Source organism: Rattus rattus, chromosome 18 (genome assembly GCF_011064425.1).
Source record: "Rattus rattus isolate New Zealand chromosome 18, Rrattus_CSIRO_v1, whole genome shotgun sequence".
Taxonomy (NCBI): domain Eukaryota; kingdom Metazoa; phylum Chordata; class Mammalia; order Rodentia; family Muridae; genus Rattus; species Rattus rattus.
The window spans coordinates 7,933,752-7,952,069 of record NC_046171.1 but is presented as its reverse complement, the minus strand read 5'-3'; the positions used below and the strand labels follow the sequence as shown (position 1 = coordinate 7,952,069).

The window sequence follows — 18,318 nt, the reverse complement described above, 5'->3', positions numbered from 1 at the left end:
TGTGTGTGATAGGGGTGGTTGCAGTGTGGTTTTGGCAGGTTTCTGACAGTTTGTGCTGGTGATCAATTTGGAGATTCATCGATACATCTTTGGGCATGTCTGTGAAGGCTTTCTACATTCAATCAAGGTGGAAAAATCCACCCTAAATGGGCTGAGGTCCCAGATTGGGGAAAAGCAAACTAAAAGAAAGAGAGGCTTGGACGTTTGTCTGTCTTCTTCCTGATGGTGAACTGCTGTGATCTGCCATCCTGCTACAGACCTTCCCAGACACAAGCTCCACGTCTGTAAGCAAGAATAACCCCTGACTCCAGTAGCTCCCTGTCAGGTGTTTTGGCAGAACAATGAGAAAAGTAACTAATGTGAAACCTGACAGAAGTGGGACAGCCATCTGTGGTTCTTCATCCGCTCAACTGGAGAAGACAGCTCACATGCGTACCATAATTACACGGGCACATGGTATCATTGCTGACAGGATGGAGCCCCTATCCCCTGTGAACATGGAGACTTCTTGATCTCAGCTACATTCTCTAACTGCCCCTAGGGAAGTCACTGCATGGGCTGGAGCACACCTACAGGTTTTCTTTTCGATAGCACAGATGAGCCCATACACTTGATCTAGAGAGAGCCCTTCTCATTAAAGTCAGAAGTATTTAGTGGCTTTAAGGTCTTGGGACACAGTTGAAGAACCAGGAAAAAGGACTAAATCTTTTACTAAACTTACCCAAAGTCCTGAGGAGGCTTACACCGACTTTTGCAAAGATGAACTTCAGCAGTGCTAAGATCAATAGCAGATCCAAATGTAAGAAATGTGGTTCTTGAATCTTTGGCTTTGAAAATGCAAATAAAGAATGCAAAAAAGGAATAAGACCATTAAAAGCTTAAGGTGCCTCACTAGATGGATGGATAAAAGCTACTGCTTTTAAGCTATTAGAATCATCAAAATATCCCACCATAATTTGTAGTAAACATGGAAAGGGCAGAGATTGGGTTAATAAATGCCAATCAGTAAGAGGTATCCAAGGCAACTTCTTATTGTCAGGAAATCAGAAAAGGGGCCTAGCCTGGGGCCCAAGAACAAAGAACACAAACCGACAATATCCTGTCAGCAATGGAATATTTCACCAACAAGGCATTCGGGAGTGTAAACTCAGTATTGGAGATTTAATGCACACCAGTAGGTTGCTTTTGACTTTGCGGTAGGTAAATATCTTACAGGAATAGTAGGTATGATTTCTAGAAGAAGTAGTTTCACAGCTCAAGGGCTTATTATACATCCAGGATGAATAGATGAAGATTATCAAGTGTGGGATGATGTCATTACACAGGTGAAGGGAGGTACAGGATAGAACGAGGACTGTCATTGGACAAGAATGGCAGTAGAAGAAGTTTGAGGGAAGAGGAGGAAACTGGAACAGGAAGAGAGAAGCCTTGAGAGAACATGAAACTGATGTGTTAAGATTCCTCTTTGTACCTTTACAGGTTGTTATTAATGTTCTTAAGGGATGGATGTGGGGCTTTTGTATGTCTAGGGTGGGCAATTATATCTTAACAATTGGATCAGAGGTCATTGTGTGTGTGTTCTTTATGTGGATTTGACTTTTGGGAGAATATGTGGCAGCCAGAGATGCTAGGCCGACACGGAGTTGGGATGTATGTTTCTGGCATGGTGGCAACCTGCCTTGGGAGCTGGATGGATGGAGAGATTGTTGCCAGGCTCAGAGAGAAGCCATCCTCAGTGTGATATGGGATGGAGCAGAGCGGGTGAGACGCTTTGCTGACTGAGATGAAGATATCTACCAGATATCTTGGGGCTCTGTGGTGCTAGATCTAGTGCGGGGTAAAAGACAGTATTTTTTATAATTTTACAGCAACAATCATGGTGAAATTAAAATCATGGCTTATGTTAAAAAAACCAACAATTAGCACCAGGTGACAGCATTGCTCAATTACTCCATATCTAATGGTAAAGCAGTTCAATAAATAGGACGGAGGTTTGAAAGCACTGGGAAGAAATTATTTTATACAAATTGTTATTAATGATGAAATGGCAAAATGGTTAAGGTTAATGGTTGTCTTAGTTTGGGTTCCCATTGTTGTGAAGTGATACCATGACCAAAGGACTCTTGTAAGGAAAACATTTAATTGGGGCTGGCTTACAGGTTCAGAGGTTCAGTCCATTATCATCAAGGCAGGAAGCATGGCAGCATCCAGTCAGGCATGGCGCTGGAGAATAAGCTGAGAGTTCTGTATCTCATTCTGAAGATAAACAGGAGAAGACTGGCATCCAGGAAGCTAGGAGGAGGGTCTCAAAGCCCACACCCACAGTGGCACACTCCTCCAAAAGGCCACACCTTCTCCAACAAGGCCACACCCACTCCAACAAAGCCACACCTCTTAACACTGTCACTCCCTGGGTCATGCATATTCAAACTACTACAATAGTAAATGATATTGAAATTGAAGGCTTAGAGGACACTGGGCTGAGCTGATGTATTTATAATCTTGGAATAAAAATTGGCCTTTGCAAGAAGTCTCAGTTTATAGGTATTGGAATGCTATTTCATGTGAAGCAGAGTGTTTATTAGATTAAACACATAGGGCCATAAAGCCAAGTAGAGAAGTTAAAATCGTATGTGGCTGGCATAGCCATAGCCCATGGGGAAGGGATTTGTTAGAACAATGGGGAACTCAAATTAATATTCCTCAAATTTCAGAAAAGCCCCATAAATGATGTTTAAAATGGTTTATATTACTGGGAAAGGTATTGGAAAAAATTATCAAAGATGAACACAGGTTGTCCATAAACAGGACCAAGCAGGAGTTGACTTTCCAAATTTAGACTAAGGGCCACTGCTAATAACACACAACAGTCCTGCCTTTAAATTGGCTAGCCAATAAGCCTGCATGGATAAAACAGTGGACCTTAACAAAAGAAAGTTTACAGGCACTTGAACAAGAACAATTGGATGCTAAACATGTTGAGGAGTCTACTAGTGCTTGGATTTCTCCTGTATTTGTAATAAAAAGAAAATCTGGGAAATTGACCACGTCAACAGATTGAGAATTGTAAACAAAATAATTCAGCCTATAGGTTCTTTGCAGCCTTGGATTCCTTTACCTTCTATAACACCCAGAGATTGGCCCATAATAGTGATTGACTAAAATATTATTATTACTATTATTTTTTTACTATCCTTGCAAGAACAAGACAGGAAAATTTTGCTTTTATTGTGCCCGGGTATAATAATATTAAACCTGTGGAAAGATATCAATGGAATGTTTCCCTCAGAGAATGTTAAATAGTCCAACAGACGTCAATATTTTGTGCAACAACCGCTAGAGTAATTTGTAAACTATTACCTCAGTTCATTATTTACCATTTCATGTGTTGCAAGTTATTCTGATGCTGCTATATATGCAAATGCTAAATTCTGTACCCCAAGATCTGGCCCTGACCAGGAGATCCTCACATATACCACCTTTTGTTGTGTGTAAATCTTTCTCCCCTAAGTTAGCCCTGATTGGTCAATAAAGATGCCTACAGCCTGGACTTAGCAGAAGAGAGGGGGGTAGAGCAAAATGTTCCCAGGCTTGGGGTCTGAGGCAGGGACCACAAGGAGAAAAGAAAAGGCATGGGGGAAGAAGAAGGCATCATGGGGTAGGTGGATTGTGAGTGTTTGGTCATGTGGGCCAGCCAGCTGGAGTAGGAGTGGCCCAGGTGGAGCATGGTAAGTTATATCTCTGATTTTGATAGGAAGGTAAACAAAACAGCATAGAGGGTTTGTGGGATGATGTCACAGGTGAGGCAGGTACAAGATAGAATGAGGCCTGTCATTGGACGAGAAGGAAGGATGGGCGGGAGAAAAGTTTGAAGGAAGAGGAGGGCTGGGGAAAAGACCACAGAGGGAGACAACATGGAAGCTGACGGTAAGATTCCCCGCTGTACCTTTACAGGTTGTTCTGAATGTTCTTCAGGGATGGATGTGTACAGGGCTTTGTATGTTTAGGTGGGCAATTATATCTTATCAATTGGATCAGAGGTTATTGTGTGTTATTTCATGCAGTGATTTAAGTTTAAGAGAGGTGTGGTTAGAGACACTGGGCTGCCACGGGGTGGGATGTTGCTTCTGGCAAAGGGTGCTGTGGCGCTGGATCTAGAGGAGATAAAAGACAACATTTTATTTATTATAATTTTAAGTATTGAAAGGAAAAAAGTTTAAAATTGCCCCCCTAGACAAAGTTGAAGCCCTGGAACTGCCTGTTCAAGGAACTGGCTGATCACAGAAAGAGTAATTGCACCAGCTGGTTCAGCCACTTTGTTCTAGAAACCATAATAGCAGCTGACCATAATAGCAGGAACTGGTTAACCATAAAGTTAGATTAAAATCTTAAAGAATAATCATGAGAAAAAGGAGGTTCTTCCTTGTGATTTGGTATGGTTTTTCCTTTAAATACCCCTTCTTTCAACTCTTTGAGGTCGAACTCCTCTACTCGTCTGCATGGGATACGAGATGACCCCGGTGTACTGGTTTCTGTTGTCCCTACCAATAAACCTCTTGTTGATTGCATCAAGATTGGTCTCTTGTGAGTTCTTGGGGGGGTCGAGTCATCCTGAGACTTGAGTGAGGGTCTCCCCACTCTGGGGGTGTGTCTTTCAATATCTATCCAGCACTGCTCCTTTAAGGCTTATTATAAATATAAAAGTTATGTGCCTTTTATTTAGGAACTAAATGATCTAAGGTGGGGTAGAAACCCCCAAATAATATTTACCACAAGATACATTGATATTTTATTGGCTGATTCTGATACAGATACTTTAGGGAAAAAAAACATTTAATGAAACATGAAAGATTTTATTTTCCTGGGGACTACAGATTATGCCTAAAAAAATAGGGGAAGGAAATTCTATGAATTATTTAGGATTTAAACTGAGTCAACAAAAAAATACAACTACCAAAGGTTCAGGTTAGAGGAGATAAATTAAAAACTCTTTAAAGACTTAAAAAAATTGGGTGATATTAACTGGTTATGTCCTACTATTAGATTAACCACTCAAGTGTTAAGTAATTTGTTTCAAACCCTGCAAGGTGATTCAAATTTAAACAGTTCATGAGAATTAACAGCTGAAGAAGAAAAGGAATTGGCCTAGGTAGAAAAGAGATTACAAGGTGCCTAAGTGGACAGATGAGATCCTAAACTTGACTATATTTTAGTTATTCTGCCTTCCACTCATTTTCATACTGGGATAATGTTACAAGGTATTTGAACCAGTTTCTAGTTAGCATGTAGCTCAGCCCTTAGTACACACTTTTAATCACTTTGGCTGGAATGCAGACAAGCCCTTAGTACTTACCTTTAATCCCCAACAATGGAGGTGTCTTAGTTTGGGTTCCCATTGTTGTGAAGAGACACCATGACCCAAGCAACACTTATAAGGGACAGCATTTCATTGGGGCTGGCTTACAGTTTCAGAGGTTCAGTCCATTATCATCATGGCAGGAAGCATGGCAGCGTCCAGGCAGACATGGCACTGGAGAAGAAACCTAGAGTCTTGATCTGAAGCCAACCAGGAGAGACTCTCAGTCAGCTAGGAGGAGGGTTTCAATGCCCGTCTCCAAAGTGACACAGTTTATATATAATTTTTTATCCTGCAGCAGAAAACAAATCAAAAATTGTTAATTTTTTAAGATTTCAAAAAAACAGAGTAAATAATTCAAATTCAAGTAGACTCAAATTGGGTTTTAGGTTTGGCTGAATCACTGCTAAAAAGTCTGTCATACACAACCACTCACATATAATGAAAACGTTTATTTATTTTTTGAAAAAATTTTCCTAACTTTAAAAATCCCAATTATAAACTAACAAATTTCAGTGTGAAATTCACTAATTCCCAGGGGGAGACTATGCAAGAGAGCTCTCTGTTGAGCTGTGCTGTCTTATATAAACAGTATGCACAGGCAACTAAGTAAAAACTTAGTTCCTAATCATTCAGGTCAAGTGCTGGCCAGCCATCTGGCTCAAGGTTTCTGTACTAAACACCAAATGCAGACTATTTCCATCATGGTAGAAAATGCTATTTGTCCAGATGTTGTGGTGCATACCTACAAACCCAGCAGGAGCACAATAGAGGCAGGACTGAGTTCAAGATGCTGTCTTACTGGCCACACTGTATAGGGTGCATATTTTGTATTCATCTCTCACGTGCTATATAGTAAATCTGAAACTACATTTTCCCTTCGCTGTTGGGCTGATGGTTGGGCCAGAGACCTCACCATACCAGGAGTAATCTATCACTGGGTCCATCACAGAATAGAATTGTCCAATTTCTTTGCTTAATTGATCACCACCAAAACCCTTATATAAAACTTATTTATTGGGGTTGGGGATTTAGCTCAGTGGTAGAGCGCTTGCCTAGGAAGCGCAAGGCCCTGAGTTCGTTCTTTATCTCCTTAAAAAAAGAACAAAAAAAAAAAAAAAAAAACTTATTTATTGCCAAGTTGAAAGTTTAATGCAAAATGTGAGAATCCACATTCATTAAAAACCACTAAATCATCTCATGATGTCTCCTTTTTTTTGGTGGATCACTTTTTTTTTCTTTTTTTTTGGACTGGGGACCAAACCCAGGGCCCGTTTGCTAGGCAAGCGCTCTACCACTGAGCTAAATTGCCTCATGATGGATCACTTTTAAACAGGGTCCTCAACAGATTGCCATTGCTCAAGGTGAACAAAATGCCTAATATGAAGTTGGGGAAGTAGGAAGAATCTGGGCTTCATCTGCAGTTTGATTTTGTGACATTATGATTTTATGAGGCCACAATTTCTTTTTGATAGCTTATTTCTGTAGAATTTGTTTTATGTACAAAGCGGTTGCTACATTTTCAAACTTACCTATCCTCTCAGCTGATACTCAGAGTAAAAAAAAAAAAAAAAATATCAGGCAAAAATATTCAGAGTAAAAAAAAGTATTTAAGCTATCTCTTCATGCTGGTGAGGTAAGGAGTATTTCTAGCCACTGAGTGCTGATTTAAAAGCTCAACATCTGGGATGGGGATTTAGCTCAGTGTACAGCGCTTGCCTAGCAGCGCAAGGCACTGATTGGTCCGGCTCTGCTCCGGAAAAAAAAAAAAAAAAAAAAAAAGATAGGGGCTGGGATTTAGCTCAGCGGTAAGGAGGACCTAGGAAGCTATCTTAAAGGCCTGAGGTTGGGGTCCCCAGCTCAAAAAAGAACCAAAAAAAAAAAAAAAAAAAAAGATAAAAACTCAACATCTAATTATCAAGACAATGCAAAGCCAGGCGTGGCTGCTGAATGTGTGCCTGTAATCCCAGAACCCGGGAAACTGAAGAGAGATAACCACAAATTCAAGGTCAGGCTAGACCATAAGACCATAAAGTGAATTCCAGGCCAATGTGGAGAGATGCTGTGTAGATCAGCCTGGCCTTTCAGAGATCTGCCTGCCTACTTGGATTAAAGGCCTTCTCCACTATACTCAGCTTACTCGTTTGATTTTACTAAGTATTTTTATATAAGCCAAAAGCATGGGCCATCTGAAAGGGTTTGCTCTGTGCTCCTCTTTGGAGCTGAGCTCTACCACCTTTTGGCAGTGCTCTAAGTGAACAGCACCATTAGTTACCCTGAGACATAGATCAGTAAAATCAAACTCCCTGGGTGACACAGTTTCTTAATAAGACCATACTTACTCTAACAAGGCCACATCTCCTAATAGTGCCACTCCCTGGGCCAAGTATATTCAAACCACCAGAGAAAGTAAAGTTAGCTAAAGAAGGAAGCAACCATGTTTGAAGGTGATATCTAGTTGAGTGGTAGAAAAAAGATGACAAATCAGAGAAAGATTTGACAGAATAGGACATGCCCAACTCTCATGAGAAGAAAGGGAGAGGCGGACAGTACAGGAAGAGAGTTCAGGAAAGGGTGAGCTTTTTCAACAGTAAGTCTGAAACATTAACAGTAAGGCTGAAAACATTCTAGGCCTAGATTAGATGGGACAGAAGCTAGAATCTTCCAGGATGAGGCCTAGGTTAGCAGACAGTTATAGCTGCCAATTCAGCTGCTTACTTTTTGCAATTTCTACCTTTTTAACTTTTTGCTATTCTGTGGCCAAAGGCTGCTGGTTTCTTAGCAAATTAACTTCTGTTGATAGAAGCAGGAGATTAAGAAAACAGCTTAGATATCTGAGCCCATTTCTCGCTGGCTCAAGAGACTCTGCATGGCCAGGAGGGCATCTCTGAGTTCATTTGTTATCTCTTCCTAAGCCAGAGAGAAAAGGAAAGGATGTGTAACTTCATTTTTTCAAACACCTATTTTTAATGATGGTTCTTAAACATTTTAACTTCCCTTGTAGCCCACCACCCACCAGAGGTAGTGGGAAAGAAAGGATGGGGGATGGGAGAGGTGAACCTGTTTAGAAAGGTTCCCTGGAGCAGCTCCTATCTGCATTGTCTGGAAATCAGCAGTTCATTTCACAGTTTAGTAGGCAAAGGCAGCTTGATCCACTCACAAACACTTGATGGGTACACCAGCAGTCCAGTTTGGTAGAGTCTGGTTAGCAGCATAAATCAGCAAGGCACAAGACAGCAGGAGGGACCTGGAGGGATGCTAGGAGAAGTTCTTGGCTGTTCCTCTCTCAGCAAAGCAAAGATCAGCAAAGACACAAGACCCACAAGCATTGCACAGTCAGCTCTAACAGCAAGCCTAGCCCAGCCTCTGTCCCTGTCCAAGTTTTATTTATACCCTCAAACATCACGTGTCCTCTTCATGTGAGTCTGTCTCAGCTGACATCACTCTGCCAATCAGCCCAAGTCTGTGGAAGTGGCAAGAAACTGCAGCACACACCAGAAGTTTTTTGGTGTGTTTCTCTCTGTGGAATCCAGACAAATGTAATTCAACTACTCAATGTAAGGCGGGCCAATGCACATGTGTTGTTATCGAAGAATCCTTCATCATATGTCCTTTCATGTGCTTGCTGTAGTGGAACATCCTTTCTCCTGTGTCTGCTTCAGTGAAACATTCTTTTGTGAGTCTGCCTTAGTCTTTCACCTGTGTCCACTTCAGGAAAACATTCCTTTATGTGTCTGGCCCAGCAAAACACCATCCAAATGATTTTCCAAAGAGCCCTGAAGTTTCTACTTTAGGAAGAAAGGGAGAAAGTCAAGCACATGTGTTGTGGGTTGCCCTGGTACTGTTTGTATTCTGATGTTAATTCTGTGTTCTCAAGAGGGGCTGCTCCCATGAGGAGTGGATCACTTACTCAGGTGATTTCATGTGAACTTTCTCTCCATTTTAACTGGTCAAATAAAGGCTAGAGCCTGTGATTGGACAGTGGAAGAGAAAAGTGGTGCTGGAGGTTTGAGAGCATAGAGGAAGAGTAGGGACCAGGGAGGAAGAGGAGGTGGAAGGAAGATAGAGCAGAGCCACATGGCCTGGAGGAGCTGCAAGCAGTGAGGGATCTCATAGCTGGGGAATAGAGCGGTGCAGTGGTGAGTCTGCCCAACTTAGGCAGCTTATAAACATTGTAACTGAGTTGTGTGTTTTTTGCATGGATTTATTAGGTTTGGAGATTTACTATAACACACAAACACAGACACACAGACACACACTTTGGCCAGGCCTGATCACCTGTTTCATCAATTCCACAAGTGTTCATGTACACTTTTACGTGCACCTCTACCTATATTTATGTACAAACATACATATAGACAGATAGACATAAACATATATACTCTTGGCACAGCCTCTGAAACCACACTTTATTTCTTCTCTATGGCAAAAATTCTTCTCTTAGACAAAAATTCTTTATAAAAGTACCTCATAGATGAAATGTTACACAGAAGGATGTGGATAGTAAGTTCAAAGCAGTGTTTTAGTCGATTAGCTCATTATAAGCCCAAAGCAACAGTTTCACATGGCCTCGCTTTATCACAGTGCACGCCTGTGGCTTCATCCTTGGACCTGACCTAGAATGAATGTATTTCCTTGATCACGAATTTATTTCAAGCTTGTTTCTCTTCATAGTGCAGTTATGAAAGCTCATTGTGTTCCTTATTATTCAATCTTTACTTATCATTGTAAGAGGAGGGGCACATTCTATTCTTTTTTTTTTTTTTTTTTTTTTTTTTTTTTTTTTTTTTGGAGTTGGGGACCGAACCCAGGGCCTTGTGCTTGCTAGGCAAGCGCTCTACCACTGGGCTAAATCCCCAACCCGGTACATTCTATTCTTGATTCTAATTTCATTACATCTTTCTGGCAAAACAACTAAAATCATCTCCTTAAACCTTTTTCCTAAAATTATTTGAACCAAATCAGGAATGCTATAAAGTCACTGATTCATCTAAATAGCATTAATTCAAGAAAGTTCATTTTCATGTTTATCTCCAGGAAATTTGCCCCGTAGGGTGGGCCGATGCCCAGGAATCATTAGGCTGTATAACAGTTGTATATCGGCAGCAAGAAGTAATCCTGAGATGAAGTCTCTGGGGGCTGTGCCTCTTCAGACTGTACCCGTTACAGACAGATGAAATGGAGGACCATGTCCAGAAAACTCAGTTGCTTGCCGTAGCCTTTGCTAGACGGCTTCTGTCACTCATCCTTGTGGTGATGGTGTGCGAGAAGTTACAAGCTCCACAGCCCAAGGCTCTTAAATGATGCAATTATTCTTCATTGACTTAAGCCACTGAGATTTAATCACTATCATGAGCTAAGAATTATTGCAGAATGATTTTGTCCTTCCAGATTATCATGGAATATTTCGCTTAAGGAGGAGAGTTGAATCAACTGGGGAATGAATGTTAACAGATGCTACCCATCACCTTGCATGCTCATAGCTTGTGTGTGCTGTGAGAGCATTTGAAACGTGCTCTTGTAGTAATTCTCAAGCATACAACACACTATTATTAATAACAGGTAGCATGATGTATAATAATGATTACCCTTTCAATCTAACCAAACTTTACAGCCTTTGACTGACACCTCTCTTTTTCTCTTTCTTCCTCCATTCTCACCCTCTTCCCTGGTCACATAGTAAGTTCCTGACCGCTGTGGGTATTCTAAATGAAACACAAGGATCCAAAGGTTCTAATTAACATTAGTATACAGAGTAATGATATCATGGCAGTCCCACACATACATATCAGGTGGACCTTGATTTTGTTTCTTCCCTGCACTACCCTATTTATCCTTCCTCCTAAATTTTCCCCACAGATAATCCCCCTGCTTTAATTTTATCACACAGTCCATTCCTTTAAACAATGTAATAATGAACATAAATATGGAACATTGAGATTTTTTTTTTCTTTTTTCTTCTTTTTCTTTTTTTTCGGAGCTGGGGACTGAACCCAGGGCCTTGCTTGCTAGGCAAGCGCTCTACCACTGAGCTAAATCCCCAACCCCCAGAACATTGAGATTTTTGTCAGTAACTGCAAAGAATCTCTAATAATTTCCAAACTGTAGATGAAACAAGGCTAAGAAATACTAGATAATTTACTCAATGATGGTTTAGGCTTCTTCGCACTGAGCTGTGCTGTATATCTACTGTGCTAATATTTTATGTTTTCTGCATTGCATCCTAAGCTTACTGATGTAGCTGGCATGGACAGAAATGCCTTAGGGTTTTAACAAGAAACCTCAGTGTCTTTCTAATGCTAATCATGCAGTCAACAGTTGGCAGAGTGGAAAGGCTTGGGAAAAATGCTTAAAACAATTTCAGCAGAACAAAGACATGGTTAGCAGACAGTTGGAAGAAGAAACCACACAAAGTAGGTAAAGAAAAAATTTTAAAAAAGGCTACACAAAATCTCAAATAGGGTGGCATAAACCTCCACTGAGTCCTAGTCACCCTCAGGAGAGTCTGAGACACCCATCTGTTGACCCAGCTCCTCTGGAGGTGTTTCCTCTGGAGAATGGTGGGGACAGTGGGGCAGCATGGAGAGTGGAAACAGTGTGTACCACGTGCAGTCTGGAGTGTGTGGACTGTAGGGACAGTGGGGACAGTGAGGACAGTGTGAACTGTGGGGACAGTGTAAACAGTGTGAAATGTGAACGGTGTGGATAGTGGGACAGTGTGGACAGTGGTGACAGTGGGTACAGTGGGGAAGGTATGGAGAGTGGGGACTGTGGTGGATAGTAGGGCCAGTGAAGACTGTGTGGATAGTCTGGACATTGTGGACAGTGTGGACTGGGTAGACAGTGTGAACAGTTGGTCTGTGGGGACAGTAGACACAGTCTAGAACAGTGTGAAAAGTATGGACAATGTGGACAGTGGGACAGTGTGGACTGTGTGTACAGTTTGTACAGTGTGTATAGTGTGGACTTGAAGAAAGTGTGGACTGTGGGGACAATGTGGACAGTGTGGACGGTGGGGACAGTGTGGACAGTAGGGACGGTGTGGATGGCGGGGATGGTGGGGATGCTGGAGGATGGTGCACCCACCACTACTGCCATTCACTGTAAACCATGTTGTCTCTCTGGGAGTTTGATTCCACAGGGCCGTGCTTCTGTCACGACGAGGAATGAGGGTACAGGCCTAGAGTGAGTTTCTGTTGCTCCCAGGACACAGGTGTCCACATGGAATTCAGTGAGCCCCAAGTGGCCTCATCTGTGTAAAGACATTCTTTAGCCACACTCACCACACGGCCTCCAGCATTCTTCTGTGCGGGAAATCTATGTAGCTTCTATCCCAGCTTCATTTAGAAGTCACACCTCTGGCCCTCCCTCCCCCTCTCCCTCTCCCCCTCTTATTTTGTAGACAGGGCCTTCCTATAAAGGTCCAGCTTGCCTTGTGTAGACCAGGTTGGCCTTAAATGTGTGAAGACCCTCCCGCTCTGTCTCTGGAGTGATGGGATTACTGTGCCTTGGTGTTTCCTTACAGCAAGTGTACACTGAGGCAGATTTCACACCCTACCTCCCTGAGCCTGACTGGAGACAGATGAGAGTGGTCAGGGCTGGGAACAAAAAAAAAATTGAAAGTTCAACCTTGGCTAAGACCAAAGCATTCTGGGCTGCATTGGTTGTTCCCGTGACTCTGGACACAGGATTACATGGGCCTGACTCCAGTAAGCTCCCACATGGGAGACAGGAAAAACAAAGAAGACAACTTATAGGAAGTTTATTGGTTTGGTGGAGCATCAATCAGGGTCTCGGAGTCTGTAGTAGATTCAACTTGGAAGATGCCAAAACGAAACTCAGATCAGGGGAGAATTCCAAGGGCGTGTGGGCCGTGAGGCGGGACAGCCTCGGGGCCAAGGGAAGAGCAAGATGGGAGACACCAGGAGAAGAGAAAGAACATGATGAATTGGGGCAGAAAACACACTGTGCCAGGTCACCCCGCACACCACATCTTCCCTGTAGAGGGCCACGCACCTACAACAAAACACACAGGAAAGATGGGTTCCAGAGGCTCCAGCAAAGTTCCAACAACATGTTCATGTCTCCCCTTCCTTCCCCTCCCCTGTGTGGTGCCTTTGTCTCCCACAAACACAAACCCTTACCTTCTTTCCCAGGGTGGGACTCACAAGGGCCCTGGGTGTCTGGAGGAGCCACCTGACCGCAGGCCTTGAATGATGAAGATGGTGCCCACCACGATGCCCACGAGGCCCACAGACAACCCCAGGGCACAGACCACGGTCTCTGTCAGCTCTGACATGGGGGCTGGAATCTCAGGTTCTGAGAGAGAGAAGCTTTGGAGTCAGAAGGGACTCATGTATGTGTAAGACAGGGCCAGGGGAGGGAGGGAGTTAACCTACGTGGTCTCTGAGGCTAGGCTAATGGGATGACACGAACTCTAGCCTTAGAAACTCTTTAAGGGTGGAAAGTGAGTTTTGGTCACTCGAAGCCGGAAGACATGCTGTTCTAGTGACAGTGAACGAGAAAGTGCCAGAAGTGGCAGAGCTCATACACACCCCAGTGTTTTAGAACCGGCTCGTCCAGGCCCCAGTGCTCCACCTTGCAGTCATAAATGTCGTCGTTGGAAGGGATGAAGGTGAGGTAAGACAATTTGTGGAAGGAATAGTCACTGTTGATAAGGAAGCTGGTCTCATAAACGCCTTCTGTGACTGGCTTGCTGTTCCTCAACCACGTGATATTGATCACAGGAGGAAAGATGTTGTCTACAAAGCAGATGAGGGTGTTGGGCTGACCCAGCAGCACAGGGGACTTGGAAAACACGGTCGCCTCAGGAACGTCTGCAAAGGAAATGGTCTGGATGTCAGAGGCTGATGGGAGCTTCTCTCCCTGAAGCCCTGCACTGTCTAATGAGAGAGCCTTCTTGACAAGACTTACACATATGAAAGTCAAAGAGCCCGATCCCTCTGCTTGGAGCTAATGTGCACTCTACTTGATCCCTGTGCCCCTCTGTCTAGGGAGTTAGGTAGGATGTCTGTCGGGGCTTTTCCAAAAGATTCAAGGAGTGCATTGTGGGAATAGTGAGCTGTATATTACATGAAATGTGTGATTTTTAAGAAGAGATGGGATGGACTGGAGAGATGGCTCAGCGGTTAAGAGCACTGACTGCTCTTCCAGAGGTCCTGAGTTCAATTCCCAGCAACCACATGGTGGCTCACAGCCATCTGTAATGGAATCTGACACTCTTCTGGTGTGTCTGAAGACAGCTACAGTGTGCTCATATAAATAAAATAAATAAATCTTTAAAAACAACAAGAAGAGAGGGGATGAGTCTCCAGTGATGAAGAGATCCGGGTGCTCCTTGGAAAGGAGAGGATTTTATAGGACCATTTATATCCTGATCACATCCCCTCACCCCCCAGGGAAGGGAGGGGGGAGCAGGGTGGTGAGCACGTACCGTTGATAGCTGGGGTTGAATTTGACCTCTTCATCAGGATTTCCAAATTGTGTTTTATTATAGCTATCTGTTGAAGTCCACCTTGGGGGTCAAAGCTTGTCAGTTGTCCAAACTCGGGAATCCTCCAGATGTTCTCCTTCTTATCCAAGTCCACAGAGAATATCTCGTCACCATCAAATTCAAATGTGTACTGGCCTCTGGATTCATAATACTGATACATATTTATACCATAGGCGGCTACATGGTCGGCTGAGGAATTTAGGTAGACGGTGGGAAAGTGGAAAACAGGAAGAGGAAAAGAATGTTTTAAAACAAACGGATAGAAAATGCTCTGACGAGTACCACGAACGTCATTGCTTTTGATACATTTCCACCACCCGCGCCTCCCTCTCACTCTCAGTGTGGGTTACACTCCTGTCTTTCCCTCTGTGACACGCGCCGCACAACGGTGGGATGCCGTGTGTTTGATTTCTGCTATCCTGACTGCCTTGTCCACTCTTTGGTACACAGATGGCTCAGACCAAGTAGCTTACAGCTGAGCGGAGGGAGAAAGCTTTGTCTGCAAAGGTTCAGTCATCAGATTTCCTTCTCTGGTTAGGTTTTGTGTCTAATTGATCTCCCATCAGTTATTAACATATCTTATCCATTTTCTTTTCCTTCAAAAACAGGGGGCCTTTTCCACACAAGGAGGCGTTCTCATTTATTCTGACCCAGGAAAAGCACATAGAAACTTATAGAAAGAGAACAGCGGCACCATGTGGAGACTGTTCCGTCTAAAGTTCCTGCCTTAGCTGAGGGACCACGGGATGGTCTTCTGATTTCTTCTGGACTTTATTGGATTTCATGCTTCTGTAAAACCTCGCCTCTTATTTCTTTTTCTAAATCAAAACCAATGTTCTTTCGCAGACTCGTGGTGAATTAATGCGTTTTCCTCAGGCAGTGAGCACGTGTGAGCCGCCATGGAGAAGGGCCGCCAGTGCAGACAACGGAACCCAAAGGATGTCAAGTAAACATCATCGTCAAGTAAACACTGGCAAGGCACAGATTCTGGTGTTTTTAGGTTTTGTATCTTTCTTCCTTCATTTGTTGAGTTCAGCAAATGTTGGACTTAGTGCTGTTCAAGGAGTAATTCTCCAGCCAGACCTGGCCGCCATAGTCACCAAGGTTGGTGAACAAGGACAGTGGTTCCAGTTGACAGACAGCGTGCACATAAGGTGCTGTGAGTGACTGTGGGCGAGTTACGGTCAGCTCTGCACAAGCGACTGCCAATCAAAACTAGGGCCCACCCTCTCACGGCCCTAATGATGGCGGGGTGGGAGACAGAAATGAAGGTGGCTGTCATTTTGCTCAGTTTGCTGAAGCCCTCCTCTACACTGGAGGTTTCTGTTCAGTTTTAATTAATCGGCTTCCAACTGCACTGTGACCCCCAGACCCTCTGTCTATTCACGTTCGACTGCTCTTCTGACCCTTCCCTTCCCAGTGTGGCTGTCTTGGTTAGCGTTATCTGCAACCCCCATAGCCAACCTCTCCCTCAAAATCTCCCTGATCCATTGTTAATAAACCTCTTCGACTTCTTTTCCAACCGTGGATGTGCACTTCAGTGGGCGCTTATCCTGAGCCCCAAGTATCACTGAGGACTCCACACTGCCTCCTGCTGCTATAGTTCTGCCCTCAGCTGGGTCCACTCCCCCTCCACACACACACAATGGCCTTTCTGCTTCCTGCCCTTGATCTGCTTACCCCACTCCCTAGGGGCAGGCAGCAGGTTTGATATACTTCGGCACCAACTTCCTAGCTGAGCAAATGCTTTACAAAGTGAGTATTGAGTGATACTTGCTAATTTTGAGACCCATGGAGACGTTGGGGATGACTGACAGGTGGCAGAACCTTATGACAGTCGGGGCCAGCAATGACCTATGTGCCCCATGCATTTAGCTTTGGACCCTTACTTGATGAAAATGTTAAAAGTCGTATTAATAAGAAAAATGTAATGTAGGCTAAATTAAAATCAAAGCATTTTTTCTCAGACCTTGAAATTTCCACCTTTCCCCCTTCTAAGTTAAAGAGAAATGGGAATATTTTCACGTAGCCCTCCAGTTCTATGGTTCCTCAGAACCGTGCCCACTGTGCCTGCTCACACTGATTGGGGCACCCTAGTGTGACATTGAAGAAGGAAATTGGGGACAAAGAAGCCAACCTGCCTGGAGTCGGAGGCGAGACTTCTCCTTTCCAACAAAGCTGGAAAGAGAGCAGCCATGCCCCTTCACAAGGGCGCTCAACTCCTTTCACTTCCTGTTTCAAACATTTAACTTTTCAACTGCTATTTCACAAAGTTCCTATTCAGGGCTGTAAAACATTGTGGCATTAAGGAGGGGATCCAGAGAGGGGACGGAATGTCAGCGGAGTGTGGAGGGAGGGAGGTGTCGCAGGCAGAGGGCCATAGGCTCCCATAGCTTGCGCTTGCTTGGGTCCTGTGTAAGCCCCAACAAAAGGGGTTTACTGTATACACAAAGGGGTACACTGCATTTGCTGTACCTTTGTGTGCGTGATTCACGGAAGTGTTTTCCTTAGAACACACTAAAGGTATAAAGGCTTCGGAAACTCGCATACAGTCTAGTAATGAAAACCAAGTTCTGAGACGACCCCGCCTGTCAGAGCCCTCCATCCTTTCCTAACTGGGTCCACTGTTAGAACCATGGTTTGGCGGATCATGAGCTGTGCTCGCCAACCAGAGCCTCCCGAAGAAGGGATCGCACAGTTGTTAGATTGTCTAATATTGAGGATTTATATCTTAGCCAATTTGTATCTCCCTCTTCTGTAGATTTCCCATTTCCCGGCTCCAGACATCCCTCAGCTGCACAACTCACCCTCAATGTCGTCTTGACCTCCACAGGGGCTGAGCATGGTGGTCAGGGCGAGGACCCCCAAAATCAGAGCTCTGCTGAGTGGCATCTCTGTTCTCTGGGTGGTCTCTGTAGCTGCTCTCCTGAGTCTTCAAGAGATTGTGAGGATCCAGCCCAGGAGATCTTACACTCAAACCAAACCCGCCAGACCAATCAGAAAATTCCCCTGTGATGACGTCACAGTTGCTAACTGCAGACTTTGTATTGAGAGGCCTGGAAGAGGCTAGGGGAACTCCCTGGAGCTGCTGCAGGCTCTGCTCAGAGTGGACCTGAGGGAATGCCTGAGGAGAAGGGCATTCCGAGTCAGACTTTTTCTCGTATGCTTATGTGAGCAGAAAGTCTCCCCTGAATTTATTCCTTTCCACGTGTTTCTCCAATCCCGACACCCAGTTACTTTCTTGGGCTTGCATGTATCATGAGTTAACTGGTTTTTTGTGTTCTTCACTTTGGGCAGAAGCCCCAGTGTTACCAGAAGGAGCACAGAGCTGTGAGGACCTGTCACGCCCCTACAGGAGCACTCGGTGCCTTATCCAGATTTCTTCTTCTTTTGAGTAACCTTTGTATTCTAAAGGAAGTTTGGGGACACTGAACACACCTGAGAATGT

At 43.9% G+C, this 18,318-nt stretch overlaps 2 protein-coding genes and 1 pseudogene across 2 annotated transcripts in view; all 3 read right to left on the bottom strand.

Annotated features, from left to right (window-relative positions):
- Positions 1 to 18,318, bottom strand: part of LOC116887415 — a 496,132-nt pseudogene that overhangs the window by 419,709 nt on the left and 58,105 nt on the right.
- The window catches only part of LOC116887417 (RT1 class I histocompatibility antigen, AA alpha chain-like), a 431,868-nt gene that overhangs the window by 369,866 nt on the left and 43,684 nt on the right, over positions 1 to 18,318 (bottom strand). The window lies entirely within an intron of this gene.
- LOC116887446 (rano class II histocompatibility antigen, B alpha chain) lies at positions 13,501 to 17,843 on the bottom strand. The gene is made up of 4 exons (XM_032889056.1): positions 17,678 to 17,843; positions 14,811 to 15,059; positions 13,912 to 14,193; positions 13,501 to 13,675 (listed from the first exon to the last, which is right to left on the bottom strand). Exons 1-4 carry the CDS (start codon positions 17,760 to 17,762, stop codon positions 13,521 to 13,523), a joined length of 771 nt encoding a protein of 256 aa, XP_032744947.1. The 5' UTR covers positions 17,763 to 17,843; the 3' UTR covers positions 13,501 to 13,520.

Excerpts from the sequence above, each read along its gene's own strand:
- LOC116887446 (XM_032889056.1), bottom strand. The coding sequence starts at position 17,762 with ATGCCACTCAGCAGAGCTCTGATTTTGGGGGTCCTCGCCCTGACCACC. Across the intron at positions 14,194-14,810 it reads TTCAACCCCAGCTATCAACG|ACGTTCCTGAGGCGACCGTG; the intron begins GTACGTGCTCAC and ends TTTCCTTTGCAG. Across the intron at positions 13,676-13,911 it reads GCCGGTTCTAAAACACTGGG|AACCTGAGATTCCAGCCCCC; the intron begins GTGTGTATGAGC and ends TCTCTCTCTCAG.